A 20809-nucleotide genomic window follows, 5' to 3' on the forward strand; every position below is an offset into this window, starting at 1 on the left:
TTTTATCGCATTAAGATTATAATTTCAATAATCATCAATTTGAAATGCCCATATACCGAGTTTATAATGAAATAATATATAAATAAAGGAATTCTTCCTGGATTGTTCCGAAGCTCCCAAAATAATTTTGGGTTAAGTAAAGAACAAATGAATTTACGACATGGACTGAAAATTATGTGGAGGAAAGAATACAGTACGCAGTACGTTCGAAAAGTATTGGATCCTCGAAACAAAAATTTCATTATCTTGATTGCAATGGCACATTACAAAACGAGCTGCCCTGGTTTGCACACTTCGACCGTGCGCAACTGACTGAATGTCGCATGTTGCCATGCTGGACATGAGAATGTGATTTTGGACCAAATTACTATTTTAAAGACTTAAAGCACTGCATCGGAGAATGGAATAGAGGGCACACAATTTTCTGAGGACTCGATGTTTAATGTCCTTGATATGAAGGCTAATATTAATGCCTCGATCTAAGATGACTCCCAGTATTTCTCACGTGGAAGTTAAAGTTGTCATAGTATAAGCAATGGATGGCACTGCTGCGTCTTTTGCTATAACAGGCTGCAACGCTCTTATAAGTGTTGATTTTTATCCGCCAGGTGGCAGCCGAACGTGGAAAGACATTGAGTTGGTACTGCACGTAGTGGTAGGAGAGACGAAGATTGATGCTGTTCGTGAAGAAAGCAGTGTCGTCGACGTATGTTGCAGGAAAACAGTGTGGCACAATGGGTATGCCAGGTGTGTATAAAGTGTAAAGCACAGGGGAAAAAACCGAACCTTGAGGTACACTAGCTTGAATTAGGTTAGGAGCAGATTTGGTCCGTTCCACAGAGACATGGAAAAAGCGATAAAAGAGGTAAGAAATGAGGGGTTTGATATAATGTAAAAAGTATTGTAAGCGAAGTTTATGAGGCCTGGTAACCACATTTTATCAAATTCCTTCGAGATACCAAGATATACGCCTTCAACGCAGTATCGTCGATTCAAAGAGCTAGTCAGGTGGTCTATTACCATCACCAAATTGATGATGGGGGAGTATATCATGAGTGGTGAAGTGTTCGTGGAGTCGAGCGAGAAGCACTCGTTCAAAGAGTTTCTTCATGTGAGAAAACAGGCTGATTGGGCGATAGTTTTCTGGGAGAGTCGGATTTTTACCTGGTTTAGGGAGAAGAATGACTTTCGCTTCTTTCCAAGCACGGGGAAAATTGCAAACCTGAAGGATGCCTGTAAATAAAGCAGCAAGATAGAGAAGTAGCATCCGTGTCACATGTTTCAGTAGTTCCGAGCGGATCTGATCAACTCCAGGCGCTTTGTTTTTAGGCAAGTGACGAATCTGGCGCTCAACTTCCCTTGATGTTACGACTTCAGGCAGGGGAAATTATGATTGAAAATGGAGCATGCACATAGTGGCCCGAACGTCCTGCAGAATCTGAGGAGGGACAGGAGTCGGATTAATAGTAAACTGGCGTTCTAGAGATGTAGCAAATACCTAGGTAAGTCTGCTTACCCTTGGTCGTCAGGTATGACTCCATACGGACCTTGAAGGATTTGAGTGGGATGAGAAGTTTCCCGTCGCTCTAAAAGGCGAGAATACTGCCAAATTTTAGTGTTGTTAAGTGTGACCCCATGAAAGAGTGTCTCCCAGTACTGCTGGGCTTGTCGTTGAGTGATGATCTTAATTTTGTGGCTTAAAGTGCTCCATAGCGTTTTATAGAGTGGATCTCTGGTGCGCTGCCAAGCACTTCGGGTCCAGCGTTTAAAATGGATATAAAGACGAAGTAATTTAGGGTCATAGTATGGATCTGACTTTGAGTCAATAATTAGTGATTTGTTGAGGGAGTCAGCCTAGGTAGGGCAAGTGTAAGATGGGCGACCGTTTGATCTCAACACCAAGCATTTTTTGTTCGTCTACCCGTTTAAAGGGTTGCGCTCTTTCTTCGGGGAAGTGTTGCATTACGATTGTAGAGGCTACAAAAATTGTGGTTGGTCTAAGGGGTTTTCCTTTATTCATTCATTATTTTAAGTAAATAATATATATATATATATATATATATATATATATATATATATATATATATATATTAGAGATAAATTGGAACAGGTGACACATAAATCTAATCATAATAACAACAAAAAGAATAAGTGCATGGAGGCTAAGTGCGTGAATCTAAGAACAAATAAGAAAAGCAGTAACAGGAAGAACAATGCAAAGAACTAATATTTTGAAATGGTGATGAAAATTAGGATGAATTGTATTGGACGCCACAACACTAGCTTCTGTTAGTGAACGGATGCAGTTATGGTCTGTTCCTGGAGCTATTCACGAAATGATGTACACTGGAGAGGCCCATGATAGTAGGTGATTACTGTGCATATGATGGATATATGGAAGATTACAGATGGCGTGGATGATATATAGCAAATACTTCTGGGTCTCGGTCGGCAGGATCTATTTGCAAGTGTACAATGTGAGATAAGCTGGAGCGGAGTACCGACGTATCGTGGCGGTGCATCATTGTCTCGGTCGTGACGTATTACATCTAAAAGCACGGGGTGTTGTAAGCCAACACGTTTCATAATATAGCGGATACGAAGCTCTTCTAGATGGGTGAGCAATGGTGGAAAATCTATGGGATCATAGAGGAGCCTGGTTGGGCTTGGTAATTTAATTCGATATGCCAATCTGAAAGCATGTCGCTGCATTATAGATAATTGTTTGTAAAATTGTCGGGGGCTGCGGCCCAAGCTGTATGACCATAAGTTGAAGTAGCCATCATAAAGGTTTTGTAAGTATGGAGGAGAGTAGGTGGTCGTAAACCCCAGCTTGTACCAACTAAGCGTTTAAGTAGATTTAGGCTGTTGTTGGCTTGAGTACAATTTTCTTAAGGTGTGAGTCAATGTGAGTCTCGTGTCATATATAAGGTAGGTAGGAGATGATGAAAGAGGAACTGGTGTGTGATCCACGTGGATGTTTAATAGATTCGGATTGAGAAACACTCTGGATGGTCTACGAGGTGGTAGAAATACGATAGATTTTGTTTCCTCAGAGTTAATACTGAGTCTCCACACGTGACACCAACGGACAAATGTATCAATAGCTGGCTGCACTGGTTTGGGTACAAAACCTCGCGGACCAAAACCTCGCCTGGCCAAAACCTCGCCTCCCAAAACCTCGCGGCCCAAAATCTCGCCGGGCCGAAACCTTGCCGCCCAAAACCTCGCAGACAAAATCTCGCCTGGCCAAAACCCCGCCTGGCCAAAACCTCGCCGCCCAAAACGTCACGCGCCAAAATCTCGCGGGGTCAAAACCTCACCTGGCCAAAACCTCGCGGGCCAAAATCTCGCCTTGCCAAAACCTCGCGCCCCAAACTATCGCCATACCCAAAATCTCGCCTGACCAAAATGTAAATGTTCCAACAGATGATAAGGATGACGGTATAAAAGACGCTGTTTCAGAAGAGGTGTCACGGGTATTTGACCAAGTCCCGCGATACCATATGAAAACTCTATTTCTGTACTAGAGGATTTCAATGTGAAGGTAGGGCGACAGGATGTTTTTAAATTGGTTATAGGGAAAGTAAGTCTGCATAAGGAATGTAATGACAAATAACGGGGTTAGTTTCTTGAACTTTGGGACATCCAAAAACTTAAAATTTTAACAAAAATCTAATAATATTTATGAAAGTATGAAATAATATATGAGTTTTTACGACGTCCCTTGATTATGTCCTGTAGGTTAAAGGAGACGTAGATGACCAGGATGAGGGAAATGATTGAATAAAGAAAGTGGGAAGAAATGGGAATAACCCGAGAAAGCCCACGCACACAATGTTTTGTATCTTCTTCTTCTTCTTCTTATTATTATTATTAGTATTATTATTTGTAATGTGGAATTGCATACTAAGAAACTCATTGGGTAAATTTTAAAGAAAAGTTTTATTCGCGGTGAGGTTTTGCCCACGCGAAGTTTTGGCCCGGGGAGATTTTGTCCCGCGAGGATTTGGGCGGCGAGGTTTTGGCCACGCGAGGTTTTGGGCGGCGAGGTTTTGGCCACGCGAGGGTTTGGCCGGCGAGATTTTGGACGGCGATGTTTCGGCCGCGAGATTTTGTCCGTATCCCGGCTGCACTAGTTCGTTGATACGGTGGAGAGTACTAACTGTTGTTAGAAATGCTGTGTCGTCAGCGAATTGATAGACTTCAACTTGAGGAGTGAGTCGGAGATCGGCAACGTAAAGTAAGTACAGCAATGGAGACAAAGAAGAACCTTGAGTTACACCAGAGTGTAAGAAAATGGGGTGAGATAGAACGTTAATAGAAATATATGCCGTACGTCCGATTAAGAAGGTATTGATTAACTGTATATAAAATACAGGCAGCAAATAGTTATATAATTTATATATCAAGCCAGGATGCCAGACTTTATCGAATGCCTCTTCCAAATCAAATGTAAATAAGCAGGAAGGGAAACCCTTGTTGTATTGGTTATAAATGGCCGTGGTAAGTCGTAATAATTTATCTAGTATACTGAAATGCGGTCGGAAACCAGATTGATGGATCGGCAGTAGATCGTGCATTAGGAGGTATCTGTGAAACCATCGAACGAGTATACGTTCGAATATTTTGCAGACACAACTTGTTAAATGGTTCGGGCGATACGACTGGACATCAGATGGTGGTTTCTTTAGCTTAGGGAACAAAAGAACTTTGGAGTACTTCCAATTGAGCGGAAAGAAGCCAGTACGAAGGATGAACGTGTAAATATGATTGAGAATCAGAATGAAAGAAGGAGGTGCATATTTGATGACAGCATATGTAATGGAGTCGAATCCAGGTGCCCTACTGCCTTTAGTTGCTAAAATTGCTCTGATGTCATTTGGGTCTATTTCCTAAGTAACTGGATTATTAGGTTCCAGAACATGGTGGTCAGATGGTCGTAAATGAGAGGAGGTCGGGTCAGCGTGACAGTTTATCGAACATTGAAGGTGTTGCGGTGTGTACCCTCTAGGAAGTGGAGTGAAGATATCTTGGAAAATGCAGCAAAATATTCGCCTTCTCTATGTCAGAATTTAGAGCTTGATTGTTGTGAATAAGAGGATAGGGCGTGCGAGATGTTTGGCCAGTGAGTTGATGGAACTTACGCCAATATTTGCTGGGATGAGTTTTTGTGGTAAGTGTGTTACACGTTTGAATCCACTGTCTTTTCTTGTAAGCGAAATAAGGGAAGTGCCTCCAAGTTGCCGCTTGTTCGGTATTCGCGATAATCTCGCCGTGAAGCAGAAATTAATGCAATATATAAATACCTTGGCGGCATGATAGGTTTATGCTGATGGAAATGAGTAGAAGGAATTGAATGATCCGCTGCATCTTGAACTGTGGCAGTAAGGTCCGTGATAAGGTGATCAAATCTATGTTGCGAAGTAGGTACAGTGAAAGTGCTAATTGCGTCATCGATGGTGGATCGGTATAGATCCCAATTAGCCTGATGATAGAGATGGATCTTCCTAGCTGGTAATGGATTTGTTGACTTCACTGTACATTGCAGTTCCAGTTTAGTAGGAGCATGATCGCTGCCTATTGAGTCCAGTACAGTAATGTTGACAACATGGAAGAGAGAAGACGAGGTTATTACTACGTCTGAAGTTGTGTTGCTAGCTGGTTTCGTAGGCTGTGGTAAGATGTGAAATTCCCCTGTAGTGGAAGTTTGGATAAGGTCAAGGAAAAGCTGTTTGTCACGCTGTGTTCGACTATGAAAATTTAAGTCTGCCATGATGATATAATGCCGAGATTGTGTATCAATGTAACGAAAGAAATCATAACTGATAATCTTTCCTGGGCGAACATAGATTGTGGCAAATGTGACTGTGCGATCTCGAAAGTAAATAGTTGCTCTATTGTACTCAGGAAGATTGAAAGCGTGAGGCATCGAAACAGTGCGAAATAGTAGACTTGCGCTAATGCCGATAGCTGTACCACGATATAGGTGCGGTCCGGATGGAGCATCATGGCGTAGTAAATTATATTTTGGTATGTAACACTGTAGGTAAGGAGCCAGGTAAGTTTCATTGAGCGCAAGGGCTGAAATTTGTCCTTCCTGTAATAACTACGTGAACAGCACTTGGCGTGTCAGCAGAGAACGGATGTTCATAAATTATAAATTGCAGGCTATAACAAAGTAACAGAAAAAGCAGCAAATGAAAGCTGCCATATTAAACGTAGACTTCGACAGATTGGATTTGAAAATGAACTGTTGGCCCAGAATAAGTGGCATTGAGTTAAAGATTAAGCAATATTTTAACTGCATGAATGATTTGGTTGAGAATGTGAGTGCGAAGGAACGGATGGATGTTCTGTAAAGTAATAGTAAGAAGGCGGAGCAGATCTTCAACCGTAATAGGATGAAGTAAAGAATTAGCAGGTGGGGTTGGAATTAGCAGCAGACCTTATGGATGCAACAAGTCTTGTTTTGGATGGATCGGGGTAAGGCTTAGCCTTACATCTGTAACTATAAGTAGATGTTTCCTAGGACATGTTCTGCACTGTGTCGGTGCTTTTTGATTGGGGCAATCATTGGTAGGATGCTGCAATGAGCAATAGCCACATTTAATATCGTTAGTACATTCGGATGTAGGATGTGCATTATACAATTGACATCTCTCGTATCGTAAAGGTAGAGGAGGTGGTGTACGAGAGGGTTCGACATTATAACGTCGTCTATAAATGTAAGCTCTTTAGACAACAATTGTTCGATCATCTGAGGCTGATCTGTGAGTACCCGCACAAGATAGGTTGCACCGTTATTGTTCTTTAACCCGATACATCGTTTTAAAAGAATCCTTCCTGATGTAATTCCTTTCAAATTTCCTCATCGGAGAAGTCTGGTTCAACTCCTCGTATTACGACTGATAGCATTGGTGATCGTCTAGTAGGAGGAGGAGTTTTGCGTGTGCTGGGAGTTAATGCTGTTAATTAGCTTTTGGCCCAAATATTTCAAAAGTGGTCTTGTTACGCACATGCGATACAAAATTGGAATTCGTAGACTTTAAGTTGCGAGTTTGGATGATTTCGCGTATGTCACTACGATTCACATACTTAACCAACTGTTGAAAAACTGCGCGAACAATGTCATACTTCTGTCATATTCGGTTAAGAGAAAATTATATACAGGCTCTAGTTGGTGGTGTTTGTTGGTGTTTTCGACTGAACTTGATGCCCAATCCATGCTATGGCTGTTACTCTGATCAACTATAGGTGTTACACGTTGTTTCTTAGGATCCATAGATTGTTCACCATCTGAGAGAGACCGAGAGCGAATGCGTTGTCCTCTTGTTATAGACTCAGCGTAACTAAGTGAAACAGATGTGTTGAGTCCTGATCTTGGCGTTCCGGTAACAATACGAGGCTGAGTTTTCTGACGACCGTTTGGGCCTACATGAAGTGGAGTTTGTTGACCGAGATACGATGTTCTGGTAGCGTTGCTAAAGTTAGTCACGATGAGAAACAACCCTAGGCCCGCAACCCAAATGAAGATGGAAGCGAAAAGAAAGATGATTAAATTATTTTCAAAAAGCAAGCTTGCCCTCCGAAAGTGAGACCTTTCGTCAATCTCTTAAGTGCGTAAGTGCGCTATGCTCACAAGTACGTTTTGCAATACTTGGTCCTCGCTGGCACAGTAACTAACACAAGAGAGGCTAGGCGTCTTGGTTAAAGTATGAACACCAAGCACATCGCCTTCCGAGCATATCAGAAATAATTAGTTACTACCTGGGATAGTTTGCATTGGTATTTATTGTTTGGTACGAGCAAAGCTTTGCAAAATATATTTAGCATTCATGCCAAGTAACGAATAATATTCTATGTTTTCTGTAATCGGTCTCAATAATATTGTTGTAAATCTGTGAATCTTAGATATTAAAATAGATTTGAGAAGACTTCGGTTTATATTAAAAATGCTGGTAAAACAATTGCAAAATAACTGTATAAATAATATCCAAATTCTTTATCTGACATGCATGTATGTGGTTAAGAGTATCAATCAGTGTGTGCTTGTAAAAGATATGAATAACAAGTATCATTTCAGTTAAATTTATGTTTTTCACTTTAAGTGTATGAACTGTATAATCTAAGAAATCAGAAACTAATCACAAGAATTATTATTTTACATAGCAACATTGGCTATCACTCAAAAAATTATGCTTTTCGATTGAAAAGTTGATTTGCATAAAACTTAGTTTAAAATATTCTGGTTAGATATAAGTTTTTGTTTTCAAATTCTTTAATTTGAAAAACATCGTTTCCATAATTTTTCTAGTCGGTCATTTTCCTTAGTTTGAAAATTACAAAAAATATCCAATGAATGCATTTTTCTCAGTGAATGCAAAAAAGAATTTTAAGAATTTTTAACCAAGATTTTTCAAATCAAAAATTCAGTACGTACAAAATGTTGAAACTATAGGAATTTCAGTGACTGCAAACATTTTTAAACAAAAGATTCAAACTAAAAAGTCTATGGGTTCAAAAATCTTTAAACAAAAAGTTTGGAATTAAAATTTGAAACAAAACTTTGACTCTTAAAATAATCAGCAAATGCAAAAATGTAAACAAATTTTTTGAAAAAAACTTTTTTAAAAATTAAACAGATTTTTAAACTAAACATTTTAAACATTTTTAACAATTTCCAATCAAATTTTTCATTTTTTTTCCAAAACAAATAATTCAAATTGATATCAAAACAAATTCCTTTTACAAGAACAATTTTGAATAAAAAATTTAAAACAGAATTTTCAAGCAGTGGTCGAAAAATTTTTGAAACTGAAAATTTGAACTAAAGTTTAGAAGAACTTTTAAAAATTTTAAAATAAAATTTAAAGATGATAAGCTAATCAGGTTGCATCAGGTATAATGTTTTCGTAACGATCTCTAGACTTCTGCATTTGATTTTGACTTTAGCGTCCCATTCAGCAGAGAAGCTATATTGGACGTGGACGTACAGCTTAACGTGGGATCCAAACCACGTTACTTCCCGCCGCGAATTGAGCTTGGGACTGCCACGCCAAAGGAGAGTATACTTACGGTTCAGCCATGATGAAACTCCTCTAGACTATAGTTCAGATTAAAGTTGAATGTGTGAACAGAGATCAACCAATCAGGTTTCACCATATATAACTTTTAAGCAATGATCCTAGACTATGAATCACGTTTTACAAATAATAAGGTTCAAAGTACATGTGGTTATTGCTGTATATCAATTGATTTTACTGATTATCTTTCAGGTTCCAAGTCTTAAATTAACAAGTGTACTTTAAACACATAAAAATATGTGAATGTAGCGTAAGAATGAATAAATCAGGTTACAAAAATGTAGAAAAACTGTTTCATGCATGTGATACAGTATATCTCAAATCGTCATAAAGCCTGATCAAAAAGATTAAATTAGATGAAAAAATTTGAATTTTTTGGTAATAATTTTGCTCATAACAGGCAACAAGATCCAATTGCACTCATAGAGGTACATACCCTGGTCTTGTATACTAGCATATCAGATTTTATAATTTAACAAACTCCAAAGTTGAAGGAGGTGGTCACATACATTATGGGGTTGACCAAAAAATTATGGAGTTGAGCCAAGATACTTCTGTCAAAATCTAAAGAACATTGCCGCTATGATGCCATACAACGTGATTATTCACATGATGTCCATCAGCAAATTTAAACTGAGTTAGACCAACCGATGTCAATAGTACTCCGGTCCATAATAGGATCAACTTCTTATATTCTAGAACAACTACTCAAATTTACAATAAATGGATAATGTATGTCATCTTTCTCCTTTCAAGCAATTGATAGATAATATTTGGACGTGGGTTGTTTCTAACCGTACAAAGTTAGAAAATCGTGTCCTATTTACTGGTGTCGATCATAAATTCATTTATATTGAAGTTCAATATTTTGTATTGGAGGCACGCTATATGGACAAGTGTACAATGAAATTTCTATTTTAAACTCCTATGATTCAGCCCTGTAGACTAAAGCAGACAGACGATCAATCAAAGTAAATGGTTATGACATAACTGGTGGAATGAAAATCTAGGATGGAACGGGAAGACTCTGAAAAAAGAGACATAATTTCTTATGTGTATTGCTTTATACATAGTATATAATGTGCAGTTTTAACTTAACCTCTCATCCCTACAAACACCTTTTAAGGAAATCAAGCTAACTTTAGATCTGAAAAAATGAAATCTTTGAGTTTTACGTCCCACGGTTATGGCGGTTAGGCTAAAAGAGGCTGTGATTATGAGTAATGAATGAAATGATGGAATGAAGAAAATAGGAGGAAACGGAAGAACCCCGAGGAAACACACGTACACGGTGTTTGTTCACTACAAAGTTCACTTGGCGGGGGCGGGATCGAACCTGGAACCCCCAGCACGAGAGGTGAACGCTCTACCACTGAGCCACCGCAGTCCCAACTTTAGATCTGGTGAGATGCTACGAATTGAACTGTATTCCCTCAAAAATAATGAATGCGCTCTAGGATTCAGTGCCCTCACCTTTGTTGCGTGGAGTCTCTGGTTTGATCCCAACTCCTGCAAGTGGATTTGAGTTGGACAAATTTTGTGTGCATGGTTTCCCTATGAATTTTTCCATTTCTTCCCATCTTCTTCATTCCCCTTTCATCATCCATCACATTTAACCTCGGAGCATAATCGTGAAACTTGAAACTAATAGAAATAATCACAATATTGAGATCCGCAAGTTTTAAACGGAACCAACTTGTGGTAAATAAGTACCGTACCATGTGATGTGTATAATTTCTACCGGTGATGATCATAAGTAATCAGTTAAGTTTCCTTATTATAAGTTGAATAGAAGATTCATACTAACGAGACATTTTCTTCTAATGAATGTACCTATAAAATAATATGAAAGATCACGGAATTAGGCCTGGGAAATAATTTCTGATTTGGATATAGGATTTTAAAGTGACACTGCTCACTCACTTGCAGTCATTAAGGGGTTTTCTTCATTTTCAAAGCAGCCGTTGCTCGTCTAATACAAAGAGCAAATTTCTTATTTGCTTCGTACAATAATTTTCCCGAAGCTGATGACTCAGTACCATTTGAATAAATCGAACATCATATAAAATTTGAGAAATGTTTTGCAGATGCTTTCTCTCACACCTATCTAGGTGAAATTCTATCCCAATATCTTACTTCCCACAAGAGTACGAAAAAAACACTAACTAGATTTTCGAAAACATATTCAGTTTTTTTTTTTTTTTTTTTTTTTGGGTGGAGACTTGAAAGTCAATAGATAGAAATATTCCTATTTTTCTTAAACGACAACCATACCTACTTTTCTGGTAGGGCTTGGCTTAAGCGATAGTCGGAAAATAAAAAAGAAGTTAATTAATTACTTCTTTTTAAATGCAAATACGTCTCTTCTAATACCAAAAATGGTGACATGTAGTTCACACTGTTCGTAATGTAATTTCATGTTAGAGAGGCAAGTGAATTGCTGAGCATCAAGTGAAAAGTGGTTATGTAACTTATCAGTTATCAGTGATGCTGCAAATAAATATGTTGCTAATTTTAGAAGTTATATATTTCGCGGGATAATCCAGTCTGGTGCATAGGTCTTTGAGTTCGGTTATATTTCTGAAGAATAAGTTATTATTATTATTATTATTATTATTATTATTATTATTATTATTATTATTATTATTATTAAAGTTACCATTTTCATTCGCTTTTGCTCTATTTTTACATCTTACAATGGCAGTTTAGGTACAATGGCAGAATCAGAAATGTTCCTAACTACAACTAGACTTACAGGTTAGGAAAAGCAGGGAAGAAATTGCAATATTTTCGACACCTATCATTAGTACATGTTCTTACTAACTGTCACAATTTATATCAAAAAATTTACAGCACTTCATTTTCGAGACAAAAATAGAGACTATTCGCTTTTTCTAGAAAGAATACTCAAAAAAATAGCAGTGAAAGAAACTCAAGAAGAATTTAATAGGCTACTAAACAAAGGTTCTCTCTCATTTATGTGGTGTTCTATGATATATCATATAACTAGGATATATACCGGTACATATATAAAAGAGCTCTCCTTAATTCTTCAAATAATTAGAGGATATGTGTAAATGACCTATCTTTCATTCTTAAGATTCAAAACGAATTATAATTACTCAGAACCATATATCTTACTAATTAATTACAAAAGAAGAGATAGTTATGATATGATCATCAGGAGTATAGTTCGACATAGCAAAGATGGAAATAATAAGATTAATTATTTTAGAAACGACAAGATGTATTGGTTCATTATTCCAAAGATAAAGTGTATCACGTTAATTCTTTGTGCAACAGAGAATTCCATTGTGCTACCCATTAGGAACTAAATACGAAGAATGCACACTTGTATGATATGTATAATAATCATTCAGTTCATGAATAGGTTTTGTTGTTATTATAACGTTGCCCACAGTAGAAATGCTGCACAGTTTTTTAATGTGTTATATCAAACATGTGAGCTAAATGTGTTACAATACTGAGAAACGGGGTATAAAGAGTCGTAAAGGTGATGACTATTTAGAAATCACCGAATTCAATGAGGAAAAACATGTAACAGTTGTGCTGAAATGCTTGAACATTCGGCAGCAACTATCTTGCGTAGAATGTCCCTCAAGAGATAATTACATATATCACCAAACATTGTTCACAGGATTACATCAGTTCTGAATGAGGGGAAATCGCCAGCAATATTGACATTCATTTTCCGTTGGAAGTTGAACAATTGTACGACGGATTTGTTGTGAGCGAGATACGTTTGACATTTATCGATGTGAAGCTGGTTTATCTCTCTACTAATTACCTCAACACATAAAACGCTGGAATGCAGTTATTAGACTGAACTCAATTATCGAGTCAACTCTGATCAATGAAATCTCAGCCGTCTTGTATAGTAGTTGGCTACTAGATCTAGTAAATCCTTCATTATTAGTGGTCGCTAATTATAATATGATCGTGGTATTGAGCTTTCTAATTAACTTTTTTTTTTATTCTTCAATTATGCAAGTTTGATTATTTAAATAACGTTGACAGAAATAACTGGATTAACAGGCACTCTTGTGTTACTTCTGCTGAAGGGATCCAAAATCAACCGCGTGTCCACCCCTTAGTTTAGACGTGCGTCTTCTTAGTGTCTTTTGAGCTATTTTTCCCCTTGTGTCTTCGTGTGGTTGTTAAAATGAATAAAATACGCATGTTAGAAAGTATTACGCACGTTTTCAATAGCTGAACCCTCAGAACTTTTCCACTTTTAAACATTCCTTCCCGGAAAATAACTTAACAATTGTATCCTGTTCTATCCGATGCTAAACAGAGAAAAGCTCAAATCCGAACTACCAGCCGCATAGAGTAATGATATTCTTTGCGCAATTAATAACAAAAGTGATTTATTACTATTTTTGCGTGACAGTGACTTAACAGATACATTTTCTGAGGTGTCAAAACTGGTGGACATAGTGTTATTGCCCTATGATTATACTTAATGTGTAAGTATGATAAGTTTTTCTGACTGCAATTTTGAGTATTTTAAGCAATTCACTTAATAATAACAATAATAATACATTAGTAGTAGTAGTAGTAGTAGTAGTGGGAGAAAACAGGAATACCTGGAGAAAATCCACGGACACAATATTATCAATCACAAACTTACTTGGACAGGGATCGAACCAAAGACCCCCCGCGACTATACGAATGAGCCACCCTGCCCCAGCCGTTTGTTGTTTTTAACATACTTACATATGTTAGTTATTCCCCATCCAGCTACTTGTGCTGATTCACCATTATAGTTCTTCTTCATTAAATCTCCAAACGGGATACAGATTGGACGTACAAACTCTGAAAAGAAAAAATATGCAAATCACAATATTTTACAAACTATTTTCAAAAATAATCTCAACATAGGAAAGTGAGTAAAGCATTAGTTTAAAGTTAAACCTGTTTTTGAATATATTTTTTAACCTTTCCCTAGTTAAATACAAGCTACTCTTTTGCATGATCCTTTGCCAACATTTAATCATGATAACAATTCCGCCAATATGGACAGGTGCAAATGTGGTTACCAATGTTTCGTTTTACTTACCCCATTTGTATATTTTTGATTCATTTGCTTATTTTGATCGAAATAATTCTGCTTTCCGTTCATCTGGGAACATGTTCCAGGTATTGTGTAATAGATCTGGTACATGACTATTACCATTTCTATTATTGAGTATTAAGGTTTTGGTGCACAGCTCAGAAAATCTGATTTGTTTGATGTCTACGTATTGTATGTACACATGAAAATAATACGTGCATTATAAGAACCCAGAGAAAATTCACAGACATAATGTTACCCTCCATAAACACACATAAATAGGTACAGATTTTCCTACTAAATGTAAACTTTTATCGCTGTACCACACAGTACTTCCAAATTTCAACAGTCACAGTTAGAGCTGGTGCTGATATCATTTTTTCAATATCCAGTAAAGATATCGTGAATACAATCTTCCTGGAAGTATTACATATTTTAAAATTTTGAAATATTTTAAAATTAGCTGTTTCGTTATAATAAGAAATATTCCACTTACTTTCTATTCACGAGTACTATCTTTTCTATCTCAGATTTACCCAATAGCCTTAGAGAGAAAAATTAATTTAAAAATACTAGGACATGTAACTAATATGGTTATAAGTAATATGGAGTTCCTTTACATGGACTTGGTTATTAAATATGTCCAATTTTAGTACTGAGAGTAGTAACATGATTAACTTTCTCGTTCTTATGCATTATGAGCCCCAAGCAGCGTAGTCGCTAACGCTGTCCTCTTTGGTGCGAAGAGTTCCGGGTTTGATTTCCAGTAAAGACACTCGGTCAGAAAGGTGAAAAGCCTTTTCAGGTCAGCCATCCTAAGTGAGTTTTTTCCTGGATTATCACATCAGGCAAATGCTAGAGTGTTGCCCAACATAAAAGCCGCAGGCCGCTTCTTTCTTTCCCCATTCCTTTTTTTCTTCTCCGTTTCCCCGGATAGTGTGATCGCTGAGTGAGTCATTCCTCGTATATGAAGGGCTTAAAAGGCCATTAGACGCCAAATGCCTAGAAATATAGTTCCTAATTTTATGTATCATATATTGGATTGTAGCGTGCGTTTCTGTTGAGTACGCATAGATGTATAATCACGGATATGTTTTTTATGACACTTTTTTTCATTATGACGTTATATTTAAAATGAAGGTTTTAGATATCTATAAGTACTTTCTTCATCATCATCGTGCATAAAGTACTTTGTACATGCAATCATTTTCGGTATGATTATACATCATTTGGTTCACATATTGTACTTACTTGTTGAAAATTCAATTTTGAAAGAAGGGCGAGAGGAATTTTTTAATACGTATTTATTTCGAACGATTGGACATAAAGGCATGAAATTCGATATATGGAGTCATTTTTGTATAAAGATTATGAATATACAATTCTTTTTTTAAAATTTTTAATAAACCTTTGGAGTAAGTTTTTCTTGAAACTAAAATTTGGAAATTTAACCTAAGAAAAAATATACTAGCATTGTATGTTTCTGTTTAACTACTGGACGTAAAGGTAAGGAATTTGTTCTAAGTGGCAACACACACAATCTAAGTGAGACATTTAATTCAAGAAATTCAATGTAGATAGGGAGATTTTAAGCTTTTTTTTTTTTTTTTTAAATTACCATCTCGGAGAAATTACATTGTGAATCGCCGTCATTTTGGTATCATGAGATGACAGTATCAAAGAGGGTATTCATTATCATGCTAATTTAAAATTTGACACCATAAATCAATTTAAAATATTAATATAAAATCAGTCTTGAAATGTTTCTCTAAAAGCCTTCAAACATTTCGAAAACTAAAGGGATAAGTTTGGACCATAATTTTGTACTAATAAGTTAGTTTGCGTTACTTACATCTACTATTTATAGTCAGTCGATATCGGCTGTTGCTCAGTGTATATATAAAAGTATTCAAGTCCACTTTTGGTCGCTTTGACTTAGGGGTGGCCAATTCCGGAATTTTTACTTTCCGGAATCCGGAAAGTAAAATCGGAAAATTCCGGAATTCGGAAAATTTCCAGATTTCGGAAAAATTCCGGAATTCGGAAAAAATCCGGAATTCAGAAAAAAATCCGGAATTCGGAATTTTTTTTTTCTTTTGTAATCCTAAGAATTTTGTTCAAATGCAAACGAACAAATTTCCTTTTTGTAATCCTAAGAATGTATGATGCAAGTTAAGCTGAAACTTACATCCTAAAGTATACGCTACTCAATCTTCCCATGGTTAATGAGATGTAGTCCAAAAGTACGATGTACTCCTAATATTTAATTTTTGTTTTACTGTGATATTGTCCAGAGGTAAGACATATATCACACTGAGATAAACAACTTGACATAATGAAGATGTTATCATACGTAGTTTTCCAGAAAATCGTGAGAAACGATTTTTTATGAAGTTAAAATATGCGTCGCTTGTTGCCAGTGTGATGCAATTGATAACTTTTATGCTGGAATAGTCTTATTATTATTATTATTATTATTATTATTATTATTATTATTATTATTATTATTATTATTATTATTATTATTATTATTATTATTATTATTATTATTATTAATCGTTTATGTACTGTAAAAGAAAAATATGAACCGTTAAGTAGTAGATTTTATCTGTTGTTTTTTGATATCTTCTAACAGTAATAACAAATTGCTTGTAAATACGCAATGATTATCAAGGACAATGGCATATTAATGTAAGGACTACTCTGCAGATTAGCAATAAACAATAAACAATAACAGATAAACAATAGTCAAAAAAAGTAACTAACTTGGGCACGTCAGAATGTTCGCGAGAATATAGGGACGCATTGAGACTAGCAAAAAACGTGGTGTTATTATTACTCAAAGGGCCGTACGATGGAGGCATTAACGTTAATGTTAATGGCACCAATGAGCACTTACTTGCTCTAACGGTTAACCTCATTTTTGAGATGATTCTTAGAAGTGGGCGTGTTGACATGCAGTTGGAGTACTAACGATTTGCGTCACTATCGAACACTAACGTAGCACTAGCGACGTTTAAAGTCGAAATTGAAGTCTGACATAAGTGGCTTGTCAACTTCACAGACATTATATTTTCCTTGAATGCGAGAATTTTGCGCCCGGGAAATTTGCGCCCTACCACAAAAATAGGAAAAAATGCGCTCGCAATATATTTGCACTGGGATGTTAGCGCCCTACAATTCAACTTATTATTGAATTGTGTAAAGTAACTTCCACTCGCACTTGAACTAGGCTTGCCTCTCATCGTCTCAGTGAGTTACTCCATCCGTTATAATATTCCGAACAAATGAAAAAAATACAATTTTAGTTCACTAAAGGGCAATCCATACAAATACAATTTTTCATTATACTACAAAATTTACAATAAACGTATAAATGACTGATATATAATTATTTATTAATATAATCAAAGATTATAATTTAATCTACAAAAGGCTGTTTGGCTCTACCCAGATATCTCTGTTCACAATCCTTGCGAGTTGTTTGGCTTTTCAGGACACAAAATATAGAAAAGAAAATGTATTGTGAATGTAAAATCAGTTCAGTAATATTATCAAGAAAACTATGTACAGTGTGTTTACTTGCTGGAATTACACTTCAAACAGTTGCGTTCAGTCGTTCTTTCAGGAAAAATGTTCCGGGGGGCACATTTAGTATTCCGGAGGGGGGTCACTGCTGGTACTATTCTATTTATTATTATGGTTCTTGAAAACAATTTATTGTTCAGCAAGACAACGACTCCAAACATACAGCGGAAAATACTCGATTGTGGCTACTCTATACAGGGGCGGATCCAGGACGGACTTCTGGGGGGGGGGGCGGTCTGCGGTAATACTGCTACTTTTAAGAGCTCCAAACTTGTTATGGATGGGTTTATTTATATATAACATAAGAGTTTCCTCTTGTGGGGGGGGGGCGATCGCCCCGATCGCCACTCTCTGGATCCGCCCTTGACTCTATAATACCTTGAAACAGCTTCGCACACCTCCCCAATCCCCAGACATGAACCCCATAGAACATCTATGATCTGTTCTGGAGACAAGAATCAGAAGGCACAGCTTGTCTACTAAAGAAGGCCTCAGAAAAGCTATTCAAGAAGAATGGGACATAATCAGTCCCGAAGCTACAGAACTCGAACTACTACAGGTGAAATCAATGCCACGAAGACTACAGACAATCATTAACGCACAGGGTAATCCCACAAAATATTAAATAACGTAATATACTTTATAAGCATTAATTCAAGCATAAGTGTACGGTGACTTTTTGCGTTTACAAAAAAGGAATTCTCTCTTTTCTTCTGAACAAAACAGTGATTGTGTTTGTTTGGCCTTTCTCTTGTATATAGAAATAAAATGTATGAATGTGTAGTCTTAATTCTGGTTATATATATATTTTCCACCTCCCGTTCTCATGCTAGCTGTTTTCAATATAAAGTATGCACGGTGTACGAACACTTTCTGCGCTCACTGTAGGTATGTTGACAATAAGCGAATGTTATTAGAATATTTGTTGAGATTTATTTTCCTTCACTGCCTTTCGCCTGGTTAAAAAGTAGTTTGCAGTGCTTTGGAGCAGCTGCAGGTGGGAACGCGATAATGTTTGAGACATACCGGCGACTTTTTTGTGTGTGAAAATAAGACCTTTCTCATAAAGTAGTAAATAACTGCAGTAGCAATTGTCTACGTAAATGATAAAGACATATCCAACTACAAGAAATTAATACAGTATATATAGCCTATTCATTATTGTTTCTCTTTTAACAGCTACTAGCTAAGGATGGCCAATTCCAATATTTTTACTTCCCGGAATCCGGAAAGTAAAATCGGAAAAATTCCGGATCTCGGAAAAATTCCGATTTTTTCTAAATTCCGGATTTTTTCCGAATGTCGGAATTTTTCCGAAATCCGGAATTTTTCCGAATTCCGGATTTTTTCTGAATTCCGGAATTTTTCTGAATTCCGGAATTTTTCTGAATTCCGGAATTTTTCCGAAATCCGGAATTTTTCTGAATTCCGGAATTTTTCCGAATTCCGGATTTTTTCTGAATTCCGGAATTTTTCCGAATTCCGGAAAGTAAATTTTCCGATTCCGGAAAACAAAATTTCTGGAATCCGGATTCCGGAAAATTTTGGCCATCTCTACTTTGAACATATTTCATATTTAAGATCTCTATCTAAAGCTCCTTTCAGTGCTTACAAAATTCACTCTTAAATATGATAGAAAACTCTTATACAGTAACAAAAAATAGTGTTCACTCTTCCATGTATTGAAATGGAACGCAAAATATTTACGTCTCTTTTTTCTCGTAAATTTCGTAATTGCATTTTAATCCCATATATTCCGGACGAACCATGTAAAGATTGTGTTTTATGTAGAAGAGACACTTAAAAACAAGAAATGAGGGAAGAATTTCTGAGAGCAAATTCTCGTGGTTAACATAGACATTATCATAATTCCATTTTTTTTTTTTTTTGCAAAATAAATGAATATGAAATTAAATAATAAAACACAAAAGCAGAATTTGCTATTCAGATGTACTTATGTGTATCTTTAAGATAATTTCATATATATAATTTTATTTAATATTTTAATTTTGTCACTTTTCCGAAAAGTTGTAAGAATAGAATTTTAAAGTTATTACATTGTTTCACTCCAATCCTACAAAAAAAAGTCCATTCAGTGAGATTTAAAGAAGGAAATTGTTGATGTAGTTCAAAGATAAGCAGTATAAGTATGTATTTGTTGTATCTTGAATGTTACTTATCATCATTTGTTACAATTTTGATATCCACTTTAATCATCCGAAGTAACGACACTGTTAATATTACAGAATTTGATGTTAACCTGAACACGAGAACCCAACTGAACCGTATGCTTCTGAGTAAAGTTATGGAATTCTTGGATTACCTATATCTTTAGAAAGACAAAATTTCATAAGTGCTTGAAAACTTCAACATTGTGCTTTCAAATGTTATTTAAATATTGTCTAAAGAAATGTGAAACAACGTTTGATTTCCATGCTCAATTATATTAAATAAAAATTGATTTTAAAAATTTACAAAATGAGAAAAAATCTTGAAGAATAATATGAATACCCTGTGATGAGTCTCAATGTAAATAACTATTACGCGCAGATATTTAGGGAGTACGTCAAAGCTTTCTCCATTATTAATTATTTACTGAAATTTTAACGTAGTATTTGTAAAATTAATGTATTTCTAAAAGTTACTTCGCTTCTCTCATGCTTCAGTGTTAGTATTTACATCGTATCGCAGGCGTTTTTACTTATGTCAATTAAATCAGAAGAATCAAAAGAAATCAATCTATTGAAATAAGAAACAAAAATCTGGCAACCTTCGTGCTTGTAGAAAGGCAATCAGCACAGGCTGCAAAGGCAATACACGGGAATGTACTATTTGCATTTTCTATCGGCAACAGCTGCATCTTGTGCCCGATATCGTTTTCTTAATTCATCTGTAGTTTATTCCTCTATGACGATAATTTATTTCTTGAAGTTCGTATCGACTCTTCGAAAGTACAAGATGGCTTCAAACAGACAAGAGGTTCGTAATCAGCTACAGAAGTATGGATGGCCAAAAATACTTTGTGTTATGAGGATGTAAGTTAAGAAGGATTTTAGGA

General features: G+C 36.2%; 1 protein-coding gene across 1 annotated transcript in view; it reads right to left on the minus strand.

The window, feature by feature from the left end:
* The window catches only part of LOC145665247 (venom protease-like), a 111564-nt gene that overhangs the window by 27380 nt on the left and 63375 nt on the right, over window positions 1-20809 (minus strand). Inside the window, exon 7 of the mRNA XM_081732539.1 lies at window positions 13827-13925. Within this exon, the coding sequence (XP_081588665.1) occupies window positions 13827-13925 (99 nt within the window). The remainder of the gene's footprint in view (window positions 1-13826; window positions 13926-20809) is intronic.

Source organism: Thermobia domestica, chromosome 11 (genome assembly GCF_964235325.1).
Source record: "Thermobia domestica chromosome 11, izTheDome1.hap1.1, whole genome shotgun sequence".
In the NCBI taxonomy this organism is placed as follows: Eukaryota; Metazoa; Arthropoda; class Insecta; order Zygentoma; family Lepismatidae; genus Thermobia; species Thermobia domestica.